Genomic DNA, 21,643 nt, shown 5'->3' on the forward strand with positions numbered 1-21,643 from the left:
CCCCCAGCCTGCAGTCAGGGGAGGTTGAGAAGCCCAGCAGATCCTTTACCAAGTGGCTCACTGCAAACGTGGCTGGGTTCCAAAGAGGGTGCACTCAGTGGTAGCTAGCCCTGGCGTCAGGGAGAGTGACTTTCCCCTGACTGCCATCTCAGCAGGAATTCCCCATTAGGATGATTAAGGGGTACTGCCCCCAGCCCCCAGAAAGACCAGAGAGGCTGTTCCCTGCCCGTGCTGAGGCACTGCCACGGCCTGGTGCAGCATGCCGCCTCAGTCTGTAGCCCAGGATGGGCTCACACTTTCTACAGCACAGTCTTCAGGACCTGGCCTCCCGAGGGCTGGGGTTGCAGAGCGGAGGCACACCAAATGGCGCACTTCTCTTTCTCTTCTATTCTTTTGTCTTTCTTTTCCTTTCTCTCTCCTTCTCTCCCGCCCACCCCCGTCTCTCTGAAATGGTCACCTGTAGCTCAGGCTGGTCTCCAACTTGCTGCATGTCAAGGATGACCTTGAGCTCCTGATCCTCCAGGCTCTGCCTCTGGAGTGTTGGTATTGCAGACTGGTATGCTCTGCCACATCTGGTCTAGTCAATACTAGGGATCTAACCCATGGCCTTATGCAAGCTCGGCAAACACTCAGTCTCAGCTCCATCTTATACGAGAGTGACTCTCGCATGCTTACTTTTTATAAGTGAGGCCCCTTTTATGATTTTGAAGTGTTTGCAAATCTCTCTCTGTCTCTCTCTCTGTCTCTCTCTGTCTCTGTCTCTGTCTCTCTCTCTCTGTCTCTCTCTTTCTCTTTTTCTCCCCCCCCCCACCAGCACACACACTGGAACTTGAACCCAGGACTTTGTCACACTAGACAGCGCTGCTACCGAGCCCAGCTCTGTGCCCTTAAAAAACTCTCATAGCTCACCCACTCCTGACCCCAATCTGTAGGTCACTCTTGGCCACATGTACCTTTCAGAGGGCCCTCCATGGTTCCTCTCCATGTCACAGCGCCTGGGCAGTTAGGTCACAGTTGTAAGCCAGGCATTTGGGACTATAATCCCCAATTTCAACTGATCTGACACACCAGCATTGCTGTGTAACCTGGGGCATATTGGTTAACATCTCTGTGCCCAGTGCTGTTTCCTACCCCGTAGACACTGAGGAGCCAGCCTCACTTGCCCAGACTGGGGAGGTCTCTGCTGAATCATAGCTACACCCGGGACACAGACAGCTTCCCAAAGCGTCACTCTAGCTGTAGCTGGGCCTCGCCTGCCACCCCTCTGTGTAACAGTGTCTGCCCTCTTCTGCAGTGAGTCCATTTCACAAGTGACTGATGCTCTGTGTACAAGTCAGGAGCCCTGGCCTTGGTGGGCCCTCTCCTTGGTTCTGTTTCCATGCTGATAATTCTCATAGAAGAAACACAAACTGGGTCTTATGGTCATGGTGGCCTAGAAAAGCCTCCCAATGTGACCTGAAAGCAGAGGGGAGTGACTCGCCACTTTCCACCTTGATCTCGTGGCACCAAGATCCCTAGGGTCTGATTTCTAAGGGATATCCCTTAGGTCACTGGGCATACAACCCCACTGAACCCGAGTGAGTTCCCCAAAGTAAGCCACAGATGCCCTATGCCCAACCGCAGTCCTGGGGGGAATGAATAGCCTCAGGTAAAGAAGTTGCCTCCACCTTTCTACACCCTACCCCTGTCTGAACCCCAGGATGAATGGAAGTGGGAAGGAGCCAGGTTACCATCCTGTGTGCTTCTCCATTGAACCTGAGCATTACAGGGAGCTTGCAAAACTGGGGTCTGAGAGCGGGAAACATCCAGACCCCTGTTCTGCTGGACACTGCCATCCTTCTGGCTCTGTGAATAAACAAGATCAGTAATGGCTCTTTCTGTTTTTGTCTTTATTCCCGGTTCCCCACAGGAAGCTGTCAAGGTTTGGAATTTTTTTTTTCTTGGTCACTCTGCCTTCCTCTAGCCTGTCTCTGGGGAGAGGGACCTTGGCACACATGCTCCTGTCTTTCCACCAGACAGCTCCTCGCGGCTCTCACCTGGGCTCTGCTTTCTCCCCGTCCCACCTAACCTGTTCTTTCCTTCCAGCTCCTTCCGCTGACTTGTGCTGGGCTCCCCGAGGCCAGGCACCTCCAGCCTGCCTGCGCTTGCTGCCTCTCGCTACGTCTCTTTTGACCCCCGTGGCTACTCCACAGAAAGTTCTAGAGGGTCAGTTCACAGCTGGGTGTTCATTAAAGCCTAGCACAGCCAAGACCTCCTGCAGGTCACAGAAGCCAGACCCTCTGGCCATTCCATTGAGCTGGGGTTCCTAAGAGAGGGCGGAGTCCTGGGTCCAGATGCAGGTCAAGTACAGGGAGTTTGATGTTGGAAATGTGACAGCCTGCTGTGAACTGGTCCCCAGGGTCTCTGAGGCAAATACATAGACTCACGTGGAAGGCGGTGGACTCAACACTAATCCTTCCTCTCTTGACTTGCTGTCTTCCTCAGGATCATCCCAGAGCTGAGTACGAAGCCAGAGTCTTAGAGAAGTCACTGAGAAAAGAATCCAGGAACAAAGAGGTACAGGTTCATTACTAACTTCCCACAGTGATATGCTGTGAATCTGAGGTGTGACCAGGGGTCAGCAAACACTGTGTGTCTGGGTGTGATTAGGAATCAGCAAACGTTGTGTGTCTGAAGTGTGAACAGGGATCGGCAAGCTCTGTGTCTGAGGTACGAACAGGGGTCAGCAAACACTGTGTGTCTGAGGTGTGAACAGGGGCCAGCAAACATTGTGTGTCTGAGGTGTGACCAGGGTTCATCAGGTACGGTCAAGAATCAAATATTGAACACTTACCAGGTGTGACCAGGAGTCAGAAAAAAAGCTATGCATTCCCAGGTGTAGACAGGTATCAGTAAATACTGTGTGCTCTCTACAGCCCAGGGCTCAGCTCAGAGAGTAAACACTTTATGCTGTGTAAGCCTGCACCACAGCTCCTCAGCTCTGCCACTGTAGCATGAGCAGGGCTGTGGACAGAAGGTGAACTAGTATGCAAGGCTGTGTTCCCATAAACTTTCTTTACAAGAACAGGTCAGAGGACAGTTTGGACCAAAGGGCCAGAACTAGCCTAACCTTGCTCTAGACTGTTCCCTGTATCCTGAGAGTGACCTTAGCTTCAGCAAACATGTCACACTAGAACCTCATTGCTGGGAAGGCCCTGCCCCATCTTGTGAAACCTGTGTTCTGTGTTGAACGATAAATCGGGAGCGTTTGTAGACCCAGGTCCCTGGGTGTCTCCTTTCGCTAGGACAAGGATAGGGAGAAGATGTGGGTGTTGGGATGTGCTTCAGGCCACTGTCTTTTTTATAATAAACTGTCCCCAAGTCTCTTGTTCTGATTGGCAGCTTGTACGTGTGGTGTGCATTCTTGCACACCTCTGATTTTCACGTAAGGTGGATAGGTCAGGAACTCCAGGCTGCTGGCTTCTCGCTGAGTTCAGAGAAGGTCGTATTGGTACTGGACAGTACTAGGCAGTTAGAGGATACCCTTCCAGGCTCATGACTTTCCTGATTCCTTTGTATCCTTGGCCTCTGGAGTCACTAGGACAAACCCTGGGCTCTTACCTTGCCATTGCGTCCTGGGACAGTGAGCTCATGGTACTAAGTGCCCTGAGGTGTATCACAATCACATGGAGCCTCTGGGCACAGCGGAGGCCGCAGGTGGTTCAGGCGCAAGGCCCCACAGCCATGAAGGCTCTCCCAGAACATCCCAAAGGGACTGAGCAAGACTCAAGGGTGCCAAAAGTAATCACAACCAGTTGTGGTGGTACACACCTTTAATTCCAGTGCTCAGGAGGCAGAGGCAAGCAGGTCTTTGCCAGCCTGGTCTACACAGTGAGTTCTAGAACAGCCAGAGCTACACACTGAAGCCATGTCTCAAAAAGAAAGAAATTATATAAGCAAGCAGGCGTGTGTCCAGTGTTCTGACACCAAGGCACAACATTGTCATTTTCAGAGCTGAGACAACCTTACAATCAAATTACAAACAAAATAACAAAAAGGAAAAATCATAGCTTTTAAAGTTTACAATTTTAGGTTGGGCCACATCCATAGCCGTGGTAGGCCACATGCAGCCCATGGGTTGGAAACATCAGCCAGAAGCCGTCTGTCTGAATTACCAGATCAGCTGAGGAGTTCTGTCTGTACATAGCCTGCTGGCCCCTGAGAAAGACCCTACAAGCCTCCTTCATTTCTCCAGGGCACCTCCCCAGATCTAAGCCTAGGTGGAGAAACCTCAGAAGTCAGCCTCAGCCTCCCAGAACTGTGGGACAGTGGCTCTCTGGTCACACATCCTAGATTGGAATGAGTACAGAGAAGTGTCTCACTCATTCATAAAACAGCAGCGAACAGCAGCTGCCACGCGCCACACCACACTCATCACAGCAGGCGACTCAGAGAACAGCAGCTGCCTCACTCAGACTCAGTTTCAGCCCCAGCTCTTGGTTCGTGAGAGAGCCAGCCACAAAGATATTGGGAGGGTTGGCTTTTTTCTTTGTTTGTTTGCTTTTGTTTTGTTTGTTTGTTTTTTGCAGGCTTCTGGGAGGATGGTGGCCCTGAGCCTGTGGGCTTCATATGGCCACATTCTTTCTCCTATTCCTGTGGCTCCCAGTGGCTGCTTTGCATTGATTCTTCCCGCTATGGAACAAAATTACGTCCTGTGGTTTCATTCTTTTTATATATGTATTACATTTATTTGTATGTGCATGACACAGCACACGTGTGGAGGAGATCAGAAGACAACTTTAAGGAGTCTGTTCTCTCCATTCACAGTGTGGGAAGTGAGGTATTGAAATCAGGCCATCTGGCCTGGCCATGAGCACTTTTACTGGCTGAGCCTTCTTACTGACCCAGAGTTTTGCTTTTAAGACAAGGTCTATGTTGCCCAGGCTGACCTCCAACTAGCTATGTAATTGAAGATGACCTTGAATTTCTAACCCCCTTGCCTCCATCTCCAGAGTGCTGGGATTACAGACATGTGATACCACAGCGTGTTTAGTGGAGCTGGGGATCCAGCTACAGTCCCAGCTTCATGAAATTAGTTTATTGAAACAGATCCAATACCGATTGGCATGTCAGTCTGTACTTCTGGGTGTGTCCTTCTTCCTGTCGTCCCCGGATGGTGGTGGGGACAGATCCATGTTTCCTGTGCTCTAAATCATGGAAGTCGCAGCCTGATATGATGCTGAGGGAGCCTATGGGGACTATTCATTGGGTTCTTTATTCTAGAAACCTCTAGTTCCCCTTGCCCCGACCTTGAATTGAGTCTCTGTTGTGTGTTGACTTGTTTAAAATAGTGCTCACAGGGAGAGTGAGCCATTGCCTAGACCCACATCCCCACCCAATATCAGCAGTACCCTATCCAGTTCCACCATCCAGTGCTCTCTTTCCCCACCCACCCTCAGAAGCGCCGGAATGGTCCAGAAGAACCGACCAACAAATGGAAGCAGAGGGTTAGGACAGCCATGGCAGGGGTGAAATTGGTACTTCTCTATTTTGGAGCAACTTGAGCCTTGACACCATTTGCAGGCCTTCTTGGTCACTGTGTCTGTCCCTGGCCACCTCTGTGGTGTGTTCTTGGAACATTCCCATCTGTGTCCCTTCCCCGCCTCCCACCCGCAGTTTGCCATGTGTTGCAATGTCACTGCATGGCTGTCAGGGATCCACAGGGAGCAGATGCAGCTTCATGTGGGCTCTGGAGACATGCCTGTCACGAGTGTCCACGACTGCTTCTTGTTTTCTCGTGAGTGTGCATGCAGACACCGCTGGAATGAGTGACCTCCCATGAGTGCCAGCATGCTGGGCTCCAGTGTGTGTTTCTGCCTTTGAAAGCCCCTCCCCAACACGCTTGAAACTGCCCAGGCTAGTGACCAACTGCTCCCCAAGGTCCCTCCAAGCCAGCCAGCTCAGGACCCAGGAGAGGTTCTCCGAGCGATGTGGCCCCAGGTCAGCATGGCCTGACAGTGCTCTGAGCAGCGCTAGGCACTTGTCCCAGCAAGTATCTGCACAGGCACTTGCTCCGCCTGCTCGGGAAGAGAGGAAATAGCTGTTATGGTCTGGGTGGCAAACGACCCAACAGCCTGTAGCCCTAGACAGAAAACTTCAGGAAAGAAGAGTCTCAGTCATGGGCAGCTCCCTCTCAGGTCATGCACTTCTTAGGGAGCAGAGGGCAACGCCATGCCCATGCACAGAGGAGGCCTAGCCCCCAAGGCCATTCCCTTCTCTGTCACTTTGTGACCCTGTTCAAGGGGCACTAGGCCCTATGTGCTTCCCCTTTCACTGGACTGTCATGTTTGCTCAGCGTCTCCCGGGGGTTTCTCTGAGTTTTTGTGTGTACTGCTGTCCACCCACTGGGATGGTTCCCAGTAAGTGACTAGATGATTTCATGTTGCAGACAGATAAGGTAAAGCTGACCTGGAGGGATCGCTTCCCAGCCTATTTCACCAACCTTGTCTCCATCATCTTCATGGTAAGTTCTAGAAGACTGGAGGGGCTGGGAATCAGAGGTGCCCTGCACTCATCTTGAGACACAGTGACCCTGACTCCTGGAATAGAGAGAGAGTGGGGTGGGGGGAACTCCCTCTTCTATCCCAGAGATGGAACGGGATGGGTTTGTGGTGGTCCTGGGGTATGTGATCTGACTCTGGGGACATACAGCCTTCACTAAGTGTGGGGTGGCTCCCACTGGGATCTCCTCTGACAGTCTTAGAGAAACCAGTAAAGAAATTTCACCAGATGGTCAGGCACGGCAGCACACTCTTATAATACCAGCACTCAAGAGGCTGAAACAAGAGGATTGCTACAAGTTCAAGGCCAGCCTGGGCTACATAGCAAGACACAAAACAAAATCTAAGAAAAAAATTTAAAGAGAAAGAACAGGACAAGTGGCTCTGAGCTGATTCAAATGACCCAACAAATGCCCATGGCTCTCAGGGGACTCCCATCCTCATTGATGTCACCAGGCCTCTGCCTCAAACCACCTGTACCTTTCTCAACCTTCAGGTAGCCTGGGCCACTTGTAGTCAGTCACATTTTGTCTAGCCTGGGAGGTTTTGATGAGATCCTGGCTGAGCTGTCTAGCCTTTCAGTCCCAGAGTTCTATCAGTCACCTGGCTCGGGGCTTCCCTGGGCTGAATGACCCAGTCAGTCTTCGCAGCTAGCCTGGCCCTACTCCACTCCGCCGCTGGTGAGAAAACTGGTTCCGAGGCTGTTCCGTGGAATGCCAGCCAGTAGGGGCAAAGTCAGGAGTCTCATTTCTTCATCTGCGCCGGGATTTCATATGTTTCGTATGAGATGAATAGATAGCCTTGAGCCAGGGTGGGTTTCCTGGGCATGGTGACCCCCTCACAGAAAAAAGTGTAGGCCTCAGCTTCACCCACCCCAATCCCACACACGTGGGGGAACTTAGCTGTCCTAGAGGATCCAGAAAGAGGTGGCCTCCACAGTGGGGATCCCCAGTCTGCCTGCCTTTCCCTGGTGAAGCCAGGACTCATAGGAAGGCCAGCTCAGCCTCCTTTCCTTGGGTTCAGTTTGATGACGTCTTGCTGACCAGGCTGTCCCTGAGCTTCTGAACCTTGGCCTCTCAAGTACCTGGGACTCCAGACACACTCTCAGCCTCATTTTGAGAGTGACATGCTCCTTCCGGTTCGGAGACATACCCACAGAATGACACCCCAGCCCTCAATCAGTGATGGGCAACAGAAACTAAGAGACCCCAGCAGTCCCACAGCCCAGCTGCTCCTAGCAAAAGGACCAGTGAAGGTTAGGAAGAGGGCTGAGTGTGATCAGAGGCGCTGGTTTCTCTGGGCTTCTTTCTGCTCACTTATTCTGGTTGCAACACAATTACTCCACTTCCAAGGTCACTTCTACACTCCAGTAAGGAAAAGGGAAGGTTGCGAGTAGAGCGCAAGACGGACAGCAGAGGCTGCCTGTCTGTGAAGGGGGGGGGGGGTCCCCAAAAGACCCTCCCACAATGAATCTCATTGGTCAGAACCTTTCTTCTGCCCACCTGCCCAGCAGAAAGGCTTAAAGAATGCCTGGTGATCTAGCCGAGGTAGGTGTGTGGAGCCAGGGCAGACAGACACGCGCAGAAAACCAGACGCTGTCTTTTCCCAGAAGAGAATCGTGCCACACGTCAGGCTCACGGGCTAATGGAGAGGCAGCTTTGTCCTTGACCCTAGAGTTCCATTCAGACCACAGATCACGGTGATGTCCCACCAGTGTTGGGTCCTGAAGACATGAGTGTGCATGGGCAGCCAGGGGAGCAGGGCACGGGGCTTGTGGCTCCCGTAGAGGAGGGTGGAGGATTGCCTCTGCTGAGTCACCACAGAGCCAGAGCCGTCCTAGCCTTGCATGCTGGCACAAGAGACGTCCTTATGGCCGGGAGGGGCCTCTTGGCAGGTCTGCGGGGTGTTCCGAGGAAAGCCCTCACTCCCTGGCACAGCCCAGGGTGTGGTATCCTTGCCTTGTGCTTACAGGGCATGGTGGGGGCTGCAGATGGTTTCCCAGGCAGGGTGTTTCTCTGCTCAGTCACTAATGATGGCTGAGAAGGCCTGGTTATGGCCCATAGTGTGCAGGGCAAGTCTTCTGAGGAGACCCCAAAGGCCGTGTTCCCCGAGTGGGCAATATAGGGCAGCAGGGGCTATGCCAGGAGCCTTGAGGGATCATGCCAGCAAGGACAAGACCTGCCCTACATCCAGGACACAGAGACCAGAGCCTGTCTAGAGCAGACAAAACCTACACATGAGACCGAAGTCCAGCTAGGCTCTGCTTTGTGAGCCTCAGACATGCCCACCCTCGCCCAGCAAGCTCTAGGGTGGGGTGTCCACACCCTTGGGCTGAGCAGAGACTGGGTCTTACCCACAAATCTGCGCCAAAAGGAAAAGGAATCCAGACAGACAGACTGCAGCAGGCGGAACAAAGCTGTCACTAGCTTTCCACCCATCTTTCAGGCACCACCAGTCTGAGTTCCATGGAATGTTGAGGCCTGAGATGGCTTTGGCTAGCCTTAGGGCTGCTGTCATGGAAGAGCTAGAAGGTAGTTCTAAGAAAGCAGTGGGGAGGGGACCCTGGCCATGCCCCAGCAGACCCGCAGGATGCCACCATCTGCCTGACCACAGTGGCTGTGAGGGCACCTGGCTTAGCCCTGCACACAATACATAAGTCTGCTGTCTCCATCTCCTGTGGTTGGCACCTGGCTTAGCCCTGCACACAATACAGAAGTCTGCTGTCTCCATCTCCTGGGGTTGGGAAAGCATCCCGATAGCCAGTCTGACCTAACAGACACCAGGACAAACACTGGGGTATGGCTACAGTGTCCCAGGCTCTACTTGGAGGATAATAAGGGATAGTAAAACATAGATCTGGTATGCTTTAGGCTTGAGTGGACCCACTAGTGAAGCCCAGTCCCCGAACTGGGTCCCCTGATCTAGCCACACACCCTCTCTGATCCTTGGAATCCTTTCACTTTTGTGCTTGTTCTGTGGGTTGACTCCTACAGAGTACCTGGCATCTGGTGGGCACTCCAGTAATTCCAGCTTTGGTTCTGACGCAGAAAATTTGGGGGTTAGGAATAGATGGGCAGGTTCAAGGGAGCGCTTCACCTTCCCCAAACCACCCCTGCCGTTCCCACTAAGCTTGTCCACGCCTGCTCTGCAGATCGCAGTGACATTTGCCATCGTACTAGGAGTCATTATCTACAGAATCTCCACGGCTGCAGCCTTGGCCATGAACTCCTCCCCCTCAGTGCGGTCCAACATCCGGGTTACGGTCACAGCCACGGCTGTCATCATCAACCTTGTGGTCATCATTCTCCTGGATGAGGTTTACGGCTGCATTGCCAGGTGGCTCACCAAGATCGGTGAGTACTGAGTGCAGGACTGTGTGGGCAGCATGGTCCTGATGCAGGGCTAGCCTTGGAGCAAGCAGCCTGGCCACCAGGCTCTGGCCGGTCCTGACTGCCCCTGGCCTGGGATGTCTGTGAGTGGTTACCGTGTCTTTCCTCAGAGGTCCCGAAGACAGAGAAGAGCTTCGAAGACAGGCTAACCTTTAAGGCCTTCCTGCTCAAGTTCGTGAACTCCTACACTCCCATCTTCTATGTCGCCTTCTTCAAAGGCCGGTAGGAACCCTCAACCCTGGTTCTGCTGCCTCCCCCACTCTGGTAAAAGGCTCTGTCCTACCTCATCCTTCCTGTTGGTGGGAGGCCCCCATAGCCCAGGGAAAACAGGAAGTACAGCTTCCACAGCCCTGATGGTCTAGAGAGAGCTAGCTTCATCTGGGATGGTAGAGCCTAGGCAGTAAGGACCCCTGCCAATAGATCTCAGACAACAGCCAAGACAGAAACCTCTGATAGTGCCCTCAACAGGCCAGGTGACACCAAGTGAGTGAAGGTGGGATATAGGTGTGGGCACTGAGAGCCAGCCAGGGAAGGAAGGAGCCTGTGTGAAATCCCTGGTGGCTCTGACTGCAGAAGTACAGGACGTCTGGGTGGCATCTCCTGGGGGCTGAATCCAGCTCCTCCCTAACCTCTACCCCAACCATCCCAGGTTTGTCGGACGACCGGGCGACTATGTGTACATCTTCCGCTCTTTCCGGATGGAGGAGGTAATGTGTCACCTCCCTTTCCCAGCAACCTTCTGCTTAGCTCCCTGTCCTCTGGGCTTCTGCACTCCAGCCGGAATACTTTCTTACATCTTCACGTGTCCACATAGATTTAGAATGTCTTGGTTTCTTTCCCTGTTACTGTGATTAAGGCATCCTGACAAAAGCCGCTTAGGGGAGAGAGGGTTTACTTCCACTCACAGTGCAAGGGTACAACTAGCTTGTCATGGCAGGGACGTCAAAGCAGCAGGGGCTTGAAGCCGCTGCTTGCATCACAGGCACGGTCAGGAAGCAGAGAGGGTGAATGCTATGCTCAGTTCTTGATCTCCATTTATACATCCGGGATCCCGGGGGAGAGAGTTATCTGGGCACGATGGTCCACACCTACCATCCCAGCTGAGAGCCACGTGCTGAAGATCTGTCTCGAGAAAGGCACGAAGGAAGGGGGAAAAGTGGGAGGAAGTCATGCCTAGAGTTTGTTGATACTTTTTTTGGTTCAAATTTTTGCTTTTTTAATTTTGTCAAGATGTATTGATTTATTAATTATTTTTGTGCATGTATGTGTGCCTTCTTGAATCGATAAACACCATATATGTGTAAGTGCCCGCTGAGGCCAGAAGGCATCAGATACCCTGGAATTGTAGCTGGTTGTGAGCCAGCTGATACGGATACTGGGAACCCAGGTCCTTTTAAGAGCAGTTAAGCGCTCTTAAGAGCTGAGTCATCTTTCCAGTCTCCTTTTTAAATCTTATTTTTACTACATCTACTTATTTGTTATGTTTGTATACACACACATGGTACAGCACCTGTTAGAAGCCAGAGGACAGCTTACAGGGGTCCGTTCTCTTCTACCTCCTGGTTCTCTGGGATTGAACTCAGGTCTTCAGGTTCAGTGACAAGCACCTTTACTCATGGAGCCATTGCACCCACCCTGTTTTTATCAGTACATACTAATTACATATAATGGGTCTCTTTACATGTTTATACATATATGTAACATACTTTGATCATATTCACCCCTTGCTCCCTCTTTTGCCCCCTCACTTAACCCCCTTTTCCCCCTTCTGCCTCTCTCTCTCTCATTTTATGTTTGTTTGTTTGTTTGAGACAGGGTCTCTCTGTGTAACAGAAGCCCTGGCTGTCCTGGGACTTGCTTTATAGACCAGGCTATCCTCAAACTCACAGAGATCTGTCTGCCTCTACCTCCCAAGTGCTGGAATTGAAGGCGAGTGTCACTACACGTGGCTTCTCTGACTTCTCTCTCTTTTAAAATAATGCAATTAGCTTCCTTGGGGCTACTCTCCATTTTGTTTTGTTAGCCTTTAGCTGTTTTCCTCTCTGGTTAGAGTAAACTAAGAAGGAAAAACAGACCTTGGCTGCATTTCTCTTTAACTCTAGCATGGCAGCACCCACCTCTCTAACCTTAGACACAGTGCTGGAAACATTTGGCTTCTGCTCCCTGCCCCCTCCCATCCTCCCACCCCATCCCCTTGCTGGCCTGGAAGGTCATCTTCTGGCCCTGAGTCCTGTTCTACAGGCTTGCTCCTTTACATTTGGGGCTGTCAGTGTTCGACATTTCCAGCTCAGCTTATCAGAAAATAAGGGAACAAGGGCTGGAAAGATAGTCAGTCAGTAAAGTACTTGCTCTGCAGGCTTGAAGACCTGAGTCTGATCCAAAGCTCCAGTATGGAAGGCCAGGTGTGGGGCTGGAGGGATGGCTAAGTGGTTAAGGGTGCTTGCTGCTCTTGCAGAGGACCCAGGTTCTATTCCTAGTTCCTACACTGTGGCTCATAAACGTCTGTAACTCCAGTCCTGGGGCATCTAATGCCCTCTTCTGGCTTCCATGGGCACTGGGAATATATATGGTACACAGACATACATGTAGGCAAAACACTCATACACATAAAGTAAAATAAAAGTAAGTTTTTTAAAAGCCAAGCTGGGTCGCTCCTTAGGATGAGTGACTCCTAAGAATGACCTCTTCTACCACCTTCCCCTATACCTTGAGACGCTGTCTCTCACTGAGTGGGAAGCTCGCTGTTACAACTAGGATGGCTGGCCAGAGAGATCTTGGTGTCCACCTACCTCTGCACCCACCCCACAATGCTGAGATAACAGACGCATGCAACCATGCTTGGCTTGGGATTCAAACTCAGATGTCCATGTGTACCAAGCAAGTGTTCTTACCCACCCAGCATCTCCCTAGCCCTTAACCTAACTTTTAAGAGGCCGTGAGTTGCCCCACAAGTTGAGGGCTAGCCTCATCCCCGACCCAAAGCCAGCCTCGATCTGACTTGCCCTCTGTCCCACAGTGTGCTCCAGGTGGCTGTCTCATGGAGCTCTGCATCCAGCTGAGCATCATCATGCTGGGCAAGCAGCTGATCCAGAACAATCTCTTTGAGATCGGCATCCCGTGAGTGGCACCTGCCATGGGGTGGGGGTGGGGCAGAGTAGAGGGATGGGTGACTCTGGTGGACTCTAAAGTAGCCTCTGTGACAGGTGAGGCATTAGCCTCTCCAGGGTTAGGAGACATCAGAAGTCAGGAGGTGAGGAGGGTGGGGAAGAAACATGCAGCGAAAGTTGCCCCATTGTAGACAATATGGACTCCCACCCTCAGGATGCCACACGGCCTTTCTCTCGTACTGGTCCCTGAGTGGCAGAGTAGACAACCAGGGGCCAGCCCCTTTCATGTTGCTCCTCAGAGGTACAGGTTCCCTGGAGCCAGGCCCTTAGTGAGCAAAGGAGAGGCTACAGGGGCATGGGATAGCTCACACGTCTGGGTCCCTCCAGGGGTCTCCCATGGCCATAGACGGCCTCTCACACTCCCTACCTCCCAGCATCTTAAAAAACCAGCAGAACCATGCTGCCTCTGGGAGAAGGACAGAACTATTAGTCCCCTTCCAACAGATATATAGCCAAGCATGTTGCCACATGCCTTTGTTCCCAACACCAGGGAAGAAAGGAAGGTGGATCTGTGTAAGTTTGAAGCCAGCCTGGTCTACATAGTAAATTCGAGGCCTGCCGGGCCTAATATTGAGACCCTGGCTCAAAATAAAACAAAAAAAGATGCCTATAATGCTTATTTCACTACCCTAACCGGTGGCTCAGGCTCAGAGCAGACATGATAGTGTAACTCAGAGGTGCTGGTGGGTACAGCCTGCTGACACAGCGCCCCCTGCAGGAAGATGAAAAAGTTCATCCGTTACCTGAAGCTGCGCAGGCAGAGCCCCTCTGACCGCGAGGAGTACGTGAAGCGGAAGCAACGCTATGAAGTGGACTTCAACCTCGAACCCTTCGCCGGCCTCACGCCCGAGTACATGGAAATGAGTGAGTCGCATCCTGGGGCAGGACCGAGGGCACAGGCTATAGAAGATGCAGGGTGGACAAAGACGAGGGATCTGGACATGGTGATGGAAGCTTGCCTGTGATCCCAGCACTCGGAGACTGAGGCAGGAGGCTCTTGAGTTTGAGGCCAGCCTGGGCTACATAGTGAGAACCAGTCTCAAAAACAAAGCAAACAAGAACAAAAAACGGCAACTGGAGCTAGGGAGATGGTTTAATTGGTAAGTACCATTTAAACACTGAAATTTAAGCTCAATCCCTAGAACCTATTTTTAAAAAATACAAAACTTGGTGTGGTGATATGTGCTTGTAATCTCAGCACTGGGGGAACACGAAAAGGGTCCTGGGGCTCACCAGTCAGCCAGCCTAACCTAGCCTACCTGGGGAGTGCCAAGTCAAAGAGAGATCCTGTGCATAGATAGATAGATAGATAGATAGATAGATAGATAGATAGATAGATAGATAGATAGACAGAATGGACTACACCTGAGGACCTGAGGCATGGCATAGGCAGTTAACTTCTGACCTTTATTCCTACACACACACACACACGCACACAGAGGCAGGAGAGGGAGGCAGAGCGGGCCACCAGGACAGAAAACAGGGAAAGGGCTGTGAGGCTGGGATGCTCATGACCTCAGTGCCCCTTATCCATTCAGCAGCGGCAGGCAGAGGCAGGAACAGGAGATGCCTAGCCTAGACTCTTGACTGTAGGCTCCCTCCTCCGGTCTGTAAACATAGTCCCTTGTCTTCAACCCTGTCTTCCAAAGGCCAAGGACAGGCAACATATGGTCACCTGCCACACGGTGTGACACATACAGCCAAGCAACAATTCCTTCTCCCTCTGCTTCCCTCACCAGCAAGACCAGCCCCACTGTAGCATCCCAGCATTTGGGGTACCATAGCTACACTCCTTTAGAGTGCTCCTTTGGGTCTGTGGCTCCTCTCTTCTTCCTGAGCACCAAAGTACCCAACTCCCCCTGGGCTTGCCATGACCCCAGAATGAAACCAGTACCCGTAGTAAGGCCTGGGTAAACCTCATCAACAGAGCATCCCTGCGTGGAAAGATGCTGAGAGGTAGCCAAGGAGGTAACCGAGGTGGCCTATGTGCCCTAGGGCCTTCCAGCCTCTCCCAGTTCACCCTGCCCCTCTGCTCTGCTCACACCAGACTCCACATTGTTCTGCTATCATGTGACTCAGGCCTACCATGGGCCTTTGCATTTACTGAACCTCTGCTGAGATGCTGTCCCTCAAATACCTGCCTGGTCCTCTCTCTTCCTTCCTCCAAGACTCTGCTTAGAGTGTTCCCCCAAAAAAGGTTTTTCTCTGACCGCAGTGGCTAAAAGAGTTGGTCCTCCCCTATGCCTGGGATCCAACTCCTCCTCTGACCCCACTTTAAATCCAGCTGGCACCATCAGTTGCTCTTCCGTCCTGATCTGTCTGTCTGTCTCACGGACGGATGTGGAGGGAAGACCTTTTCTTCTCACTCTTTTTTTTTTTTTTTTAAGGTTTACTTTTTTTTCTTTATGTGTGAGTGTTCTATGTGCATGTACACCTTTATCCCAAAAGAGGGCATCGAATCCCATGATAGATGGATATAGATGGTTGTGAGCCCCCATGTGGTGACTGGGAATTGAACTCAGGACCTCTGGAAGAACAGCCAGTGCTCTTAACCACTGAGCCATCTGTCTAGCCCATTCTTCCCACTCTTGGCTGCCATCCCCCACCCCTAGATGAACTCAAGTGCACAGCAGATGCTCCATGTATGTTCACTGACTGTGTGAATGGGTGAGCACAGTCAGGAGGACTCAAACACAAGGGAGCTTAGACTCTCATGGCCTCAGTCACCATGGACGGGACTCAAACACGCAGATCCTGGCAGGGGAGGAACTGCTCTGGATTCTGCATTTGCCATGGTGCTGAGAGGCCAGGCAGGCCTAGTATGTGGCCCCAGTGCTCCTCAACCTTGGCTTAGAGGGCAGTAATGAGCAGGTGCCCTTTAGACTGCGGAGCACTCTGCCCCCACACGTACCTCTCCATCGCTCTCTGTGTTTGTTCATATGGTTCTAAGCAGGTTGCTCTCAACTGCCCTCATGACTGGCAGGGGTCATCTTGCCTCAAGATTCAGGAGAGCATGGTGTAGGGGCAAACAGGACTCCAAACTCCTTTCTTCCCCCTGTTCAGTCATAGGGCCCTGGCCAGTAGAATCTGGGCACTGGTCATCCTGTCCCCATTGTCTGCCCTCTCAGGAGGCTCTGGGAGGCCGGGAGGCCAGATACCACAGAGGAGTGCCCTGTGGTTAACTGAGATACGGTCATTTCTCTCAACTACTGAACTTTCACCTCAGGCTCCCATGAACCTTCAGGGCTTAGAGATAAGGAGATCTCAGGGACAGAGATGTGCAGAGAAACCCACTAGCCACACTCCTCACCTGGCTTTCTCTCTGTCACATCAGCTGCCAGAAATCTAAGTAAATCTAAGGTTGAGCACAGGTGTGGAGGGTGCCCAAATTAACTTGAACACCAGAGTCTGTCCCTGTCCCCCTCCATTGTCTCTTTCTCATTCCCTTCAGACTGGGTGAGACAGTGCCATCACACAGAAGTAGAAAAACCAAGGCTGGGACTGTAGCTCCGATGGTAGGGTGCTTGCTTAGTATCCACAAGGCCCTGGGTTCAATCCCCAGCAGAAACTAGACTTGGTAGTACAGGCCTGTACTGTAATCCCAGCACTTGGGAAGAGGAGGCAGAATGGGTCAGAAGTTCAAGGTCATCTTTGGCTGCATAGTAAATTGGAGGCCAACCTGGGCTACATGAAACCTTGTGCCAAATTACTTTTAAGTTGGCAACCCTGAGCCTGGGCCTCAGCAGCCATGGCCCATGCACGCAACCATGGCACATGGCTGGTCTTGTCCCACCCTAACCTCCCAGCACCTCCAGACCTCAGCAGAGGCACCCCACCCTGCTGCCTCATACTTCCGGGCCAATGAGAGGTCACCAAGACCTCTTGGGAAACAGTTCTCACAGCCTCCTGCCCTGCTCGCCCTGGTAACAATGGCCATACTCAGCCGGCTGAGCACAGGGTGACATTCTGCAGCTTCCTTATTTACTCCCTGGCATGAAACACCCTTGGACCAGGTCCTGCCATACAGCTCCTGGACCAACTTTCCGACTCGTCTCTCTGGTGACCTTTTCTTGACCTGTTTTGACTCACGTTGTCTGTAGCTTCCAGGGCTGAAGAAGCCCAGAGCTGGTGACAAGCAGCATGAGGCCTCGAAACAGAAGGCTGGGAAATCCTTGGAGGAAAGATGTCCTCCTGCTCTCCTAGGCCCAATGGAAGAGGACAGGAGGGACCCTTGAGACACAGTACCAGAAGCAGACCTTCCTGACCCAAGGGAACCTCTGACCATGGGAGATTTGGTTGGCCTCAGGGAGGGGACAGGCCAGGTCATGAGCTCACTGTGATCTACCTATGAGCAGAGATTTCATAAGGTCAGACCTGTGACCCTCGTGCACGCCTGTGACTCAAGAGTCACACGCGAGTGAGCATAACCAGAACACGTTTATAGACAGGTATAAAAATTTCACATGTAGAGCTGGGGAGATGCTCCATATGTGATATGCTTTCTGCACATATGAAGACTTGAGTTCAATCCCTGAGACCCTCATGAAAAGCTGCGAGTAGTGTTGTGCATGTAATAGCAGCACTGGGGAAGTAGAAACAGGGTCTCCCTGGGGGCTCCCTGGGCAGTCAGTCTAGCCTAATCTGTGAGCCCCAAGTCCTAGTGAAAGATCCTACAGAAAAACAACAACAAAACACACACACACACAAGGTGGTTGGTACCTATGGACCAAAATTCACAACGTCTTCTGGTCTTCATGCACACTCATGCACATGTGCACATACATTCACAGTCAGATATACAAAGATAAATAAATAATCCAGACATGATGCCATACTGCCATAATCCCAACACTTGGGAGACTGGGGCAGGAAGATTATCGCAAATTCAAGGTCAGCCATGTTGAATTCCTGATGCTGTGACTTCCGTCTTCAATCTCCTGGATATTGCCCAAGGTGGTAGTGGCTCTCTCCAGAGGGTTCCTCAGGCACCTGCTGGCAGATTCACAAAGGAGGGCTCCACAGGCAGGATGCCAGGCAGTCATGCTGGGGACAGGGTGGCCCATGGATGTGTCGCTGACAGTGCTTCCCCTCCCTACAGTTATTCAGTTTGGCTTCGTCACCCTGTTCGTTGCATCCTTCCCTCTGGCTCCACTGTTTGCCCTGCTAAACAACATCATCGAGATCCGCCTGGATGCCAAGAAGTTTGTCACTGAGCTACGGAGGCCAGTAGCCATCAGAGCCAAAGACATTGGTAAGTGAGCTATAAAATGGGTCCAGCGCACATGATACGAGCAGGAAACTGCTACTCTTGAGAAGCCACTGGGGTCCAGACGACTGTTCCCTACAAGGACTTTCCCACAACCTTCCCAAGTGATTGTCTTGAGTCTGGCCAATTGGTTCTCAGACGTCCACGATGTATCAGCTACCAGTGATGCGGGACTGTTTGTCTCATCCATCTACTGTTAGAGGTCTCACGAGTGTGTCCAACCTTTTGGTGTTGTGATATGACATTGTCATCTACAAAGCTCATGCCCCAGAACAGCACAACTGAGTAACAAAAAGAAAATCATAAAAAGCTCAAAAGTCACATTTTAAGTAAGTTCGCAGTGACTCTTCTGAGGTGCATCAGATACACATGAGGTGATATTTTTCCTCCAAGCTTATTCTCAACACTTCATCCCCCCAACACTGGGGTGGCCCCAGAACTAAGAGGTAGACCAGTGGGGACAGAGCTCCCGCCACTGGAGCGCTACAGCATGCAGTGCTCATGGGAAGAGGTAGTGGGGGCTGGAGAGAGCACACAGCAGTTAAGAGCACTGGCTGCTCTTACAGAGGACCTAGTTCAGTTCCTAGTCCTCATGTCGGGCTGCTCACAGCTGCCTGTAACTTAAACTCCAGAGGATCCAGTGCTGCCTTCTGGTTTGCAAGGGTACCTACACACACACACACACACACACACACACACACACACACACCCCTACACACACACACACAACCTTTAACAAAATGGTTTTGAAGAGAAAGGGTGCCAAGAAAACACAGTTATGTTGTTGGATGACTTGCCCTTGAGGTTCAAGGCCAGAATGAAACTCAGCATGGGGCTGTGAACCCTGAGTCTCTTGGATGTGTATCGAATATGGAGAAGGGAAATGGGGAGTGGTACACACAATGCTGTCGCAGTCCCCCAGTGTCAAAGGAAAAGCAAGTATCCCCTGTAGTGAGTGCCCTGTCATCAGAGGCAGTTAAGGAGAGACACTGGATGTCTTCAGGAAGAGGAGAGGACATGGAAGATGGAGTTGACAGAGCTCCAGATGCCATGCATACCTCAGCCAGAGCCAGCAAGGACAGTGTCCCTCTTCTCCTAAACTGGAACTCACTGTCCTTTAGTCTATCTCCCAGTGAATACAGTCTTAGTAAGAAGGCCATCTTTTGTGCTGATGCTTGGACTAAGCAAATAGTAAATCACGTGAGGGAAGCCATTGGCCACCTTCCCATATAGATATATTTCCCTGTGATGGGGGTCTCTTTGGGTTGGGTTCTGTGGCCCAGGCCGGAATTTGTAAGTCTGTAAGGAGTTGGGTTTTCTTTTTCTTTTTGTTGGTTTTGGGTTCTTTTTTTTTTTTCACAGAGTTTCTCTTTGTAGCCCTAACTTTCTTGAAACTCATTTTGTAGACCAGGCTAGCATCAAACTCAGAGATCCACCTGCCTCAGGATCCCAGGTGCTGAAATTAAAGGTGTGTGCCACCATGCCCAGTGGTGTTGACTTTTCTAAGACCTTTCCCAGGCCCCTAGATATCCAGTTCATTCTATGGGGAATCCTTGGGTCGTACCACCCACTCCTATGGCAACCCTCAGATTGCACCTTCTACTCCATATTCTCTCCCGGTTTTGTTAGTGTCTCTGCCAGGCTGGGTGCTCTTTGGGCCATCACTTGGCTTGTGGTAGCTTTGTCATCCCCTACCATGGATGACCACATCCTTCAGCCTTCCAGCTGCTTCTGAGAAAGTGGCACAAGCTTCTTTATCACCTTGTAGTCTTTTACAGTGAGCCGGATGAAGTTGCCATGGTAACAATCTAGCACATCAACTATGGTGACTTCATCTTTGTGATTCTATAGCCTAATTTACATCTATGCTACAAGGCCTGTACACATACACACACACACACACACACACACACACACACACAGAGAGAGAGAGAGAGAGAGAGAGAGAGAGAGAGAGAGAGAGAGAGAGAGAATGACCTGGAAACATGGGTGCTGGGTGAAGAAGAAGAAGTCAGAGCCAGGCTCATGTGTGAGGTCCTTGTGCTGTGCTTGGACACTGTGGTTTCCTGATGTCACCTCCTACCCAAGCAACTCGGACAATGGAAACAGACAGACACCCAAATGGGTCTCCCTGGGTTCTGCCCACAGATTTAAAAGCATTGAAAGTCCCTGGACAAACTGACCCTTCCAGCCCCCAATGTCTCTATTCTGCCCCCATTGTGGTCATGGGGTAAGCCACACCCAGGTATGGCCAGGCTGGTGACCCCAGAGGTGCAAGAGACCTTCAGGAGCTCTTGGCTTGCCACAGCTTTAGGGGCACAAGGATCCTCAGTGGAAGGCCAAATCCAGGCATTTTTCCCTTTTACTTTTACAAATGTAAAAGCTGTTCCCCAGAAGGCTGATGGAGAATAGATCCTGGGCTGTGTCTGGACTGTATCTGAGCTACAGGATGGACACCCCACATCCTGCTCTAAGACAACCCCAGAGATGTGTTCAGTACAAACTTCTGGAACTTTCCACCTGTTGGGCCCTTGGAGGAAGCTCAGAGGAAGCCTGAGCAGAGTCTAGGTCCCACTACCCAAAGAACCAGAGTCCTCCATCTCCTAAATAAACAAATGGTCAACTTTGAAAGCCCTGGACTGAATGCCAGAGGCCTAAAGGGAACCTGGATGATTCTTTAGAAACCCTAAAGTTCACTGTCCCGTTGCTGGAAAGAAAGAAAAGCAAAAGGCCACATTGTCCCCATTGGGTCCTCACAAATGCCCAGTGGAGTCCCCAGTAGGCATGTTACTGGTGCATTTTGCTTCTGAACAGAGGCCAGCTAGCCCTAGAAGATGTCCTCTAAAACCTTGCAAGCCCACCAGTGAACAGGGTACTGTGGGTGGCCTCCTAGCGCCTGCTGTAGTCCCCGCCCCCACGGAGCTTCCGGTTGTGTCCTCTGAATCCTCGCTCCAGGCTCCTTGCTTTTTCCCAGGCCTCACGGATCAGCGGCTGCTTCCTGGTTCCTGCCCATTTGGTTGGAGGCGTGATCTGCCTTTCACATGCTTGTTTGTGGCCTCCTGAGCTGTAACCTTTTGCTCAAAGGGGCTTTTGTCTTCCTCCTCTGATCCGTGCAGAGCCTCTGGGCCAGCGTTCCCAGGGGACAGGAGACCCAGTGGCGCCAGTGGCCTGCACCCCCACAGACCCTGGCTAGCGGCAGCTGTGCTCCTGACTGCCGGAGCCTTTATCACACGGCCTCTTAGGTGGAAGTCTCTGGAGGGGGGGGGCACACATCGACAAGGG

General features: G+C 51.7%; 1 protein-coding gene across 11 annotated transcripts in view; it reads left to right on the forward strand.

Moving 5' to 3' along the window:
- Window positions 1-21,643, forward strand: part of Ano1 (anoctamin 1) — a 167,362-nt gene that overhangs the window by 131,971 nt on the left and 13,748 nt on the right. For 7 of the 11 annotated variants that reach the window (XM_085693437.2, XM_085693435.2, XM_085693427.2 and 4 more), the window contains 9 exons: window positions 1,910-1,921; window positions 2,485-2,556; window positions 6,428-6,502; window positions 9,691-9,892; window positions 10,039-10,150; window positions 10,578-10,635; window positions 12,945-13,045; window positions 13,814-13,959; window positions 18,194-18,346. In XM_085693437.2, coding sequence (XP_085549563.1) covers window positions 1,910-1,921; window positions 2,485-2,556; window positions 6,428-6,502; window positions 9,691-9,892; window positions 10,039-10,150; window positions 10,578-10,635; window positions 12,945-13,045; window positions 13,814-13,959; window positions 18,194-18,346 — 931 coding nt within the window. The remainder of the gene's footprint in view (window positions 1-1,909; window positions 1,922-2,484; window positions 2,557-6,427; window positions 6,503-9,690; window positions 9,893-10,038; window positions 10,151-10,577; window positions 10,636-12,944; window positions 13,046-13,813; window positions 13,960-18,193; window positions 18,347-21,643) is intronic. The other 4 variants (XM_085693428.2, XM_085693433.2, XM_085693434.2 and 1 more) reach the window with 1 other exon arrangement.

This window comes from Myodes glareolus, chromosome 7 (assembly GCF_982192425.1).
Source record: "Myodes glareolus chromosome 7, mMyoGla1.1, whole genome shotgun sequence".
In the NCBI taxonomy this organism is placed as follows: Eukaryota; Metazoa; Chordata; class Mammalia; order Rodentia; family Cricetidae; genus Myodes; species Myodes glareolus.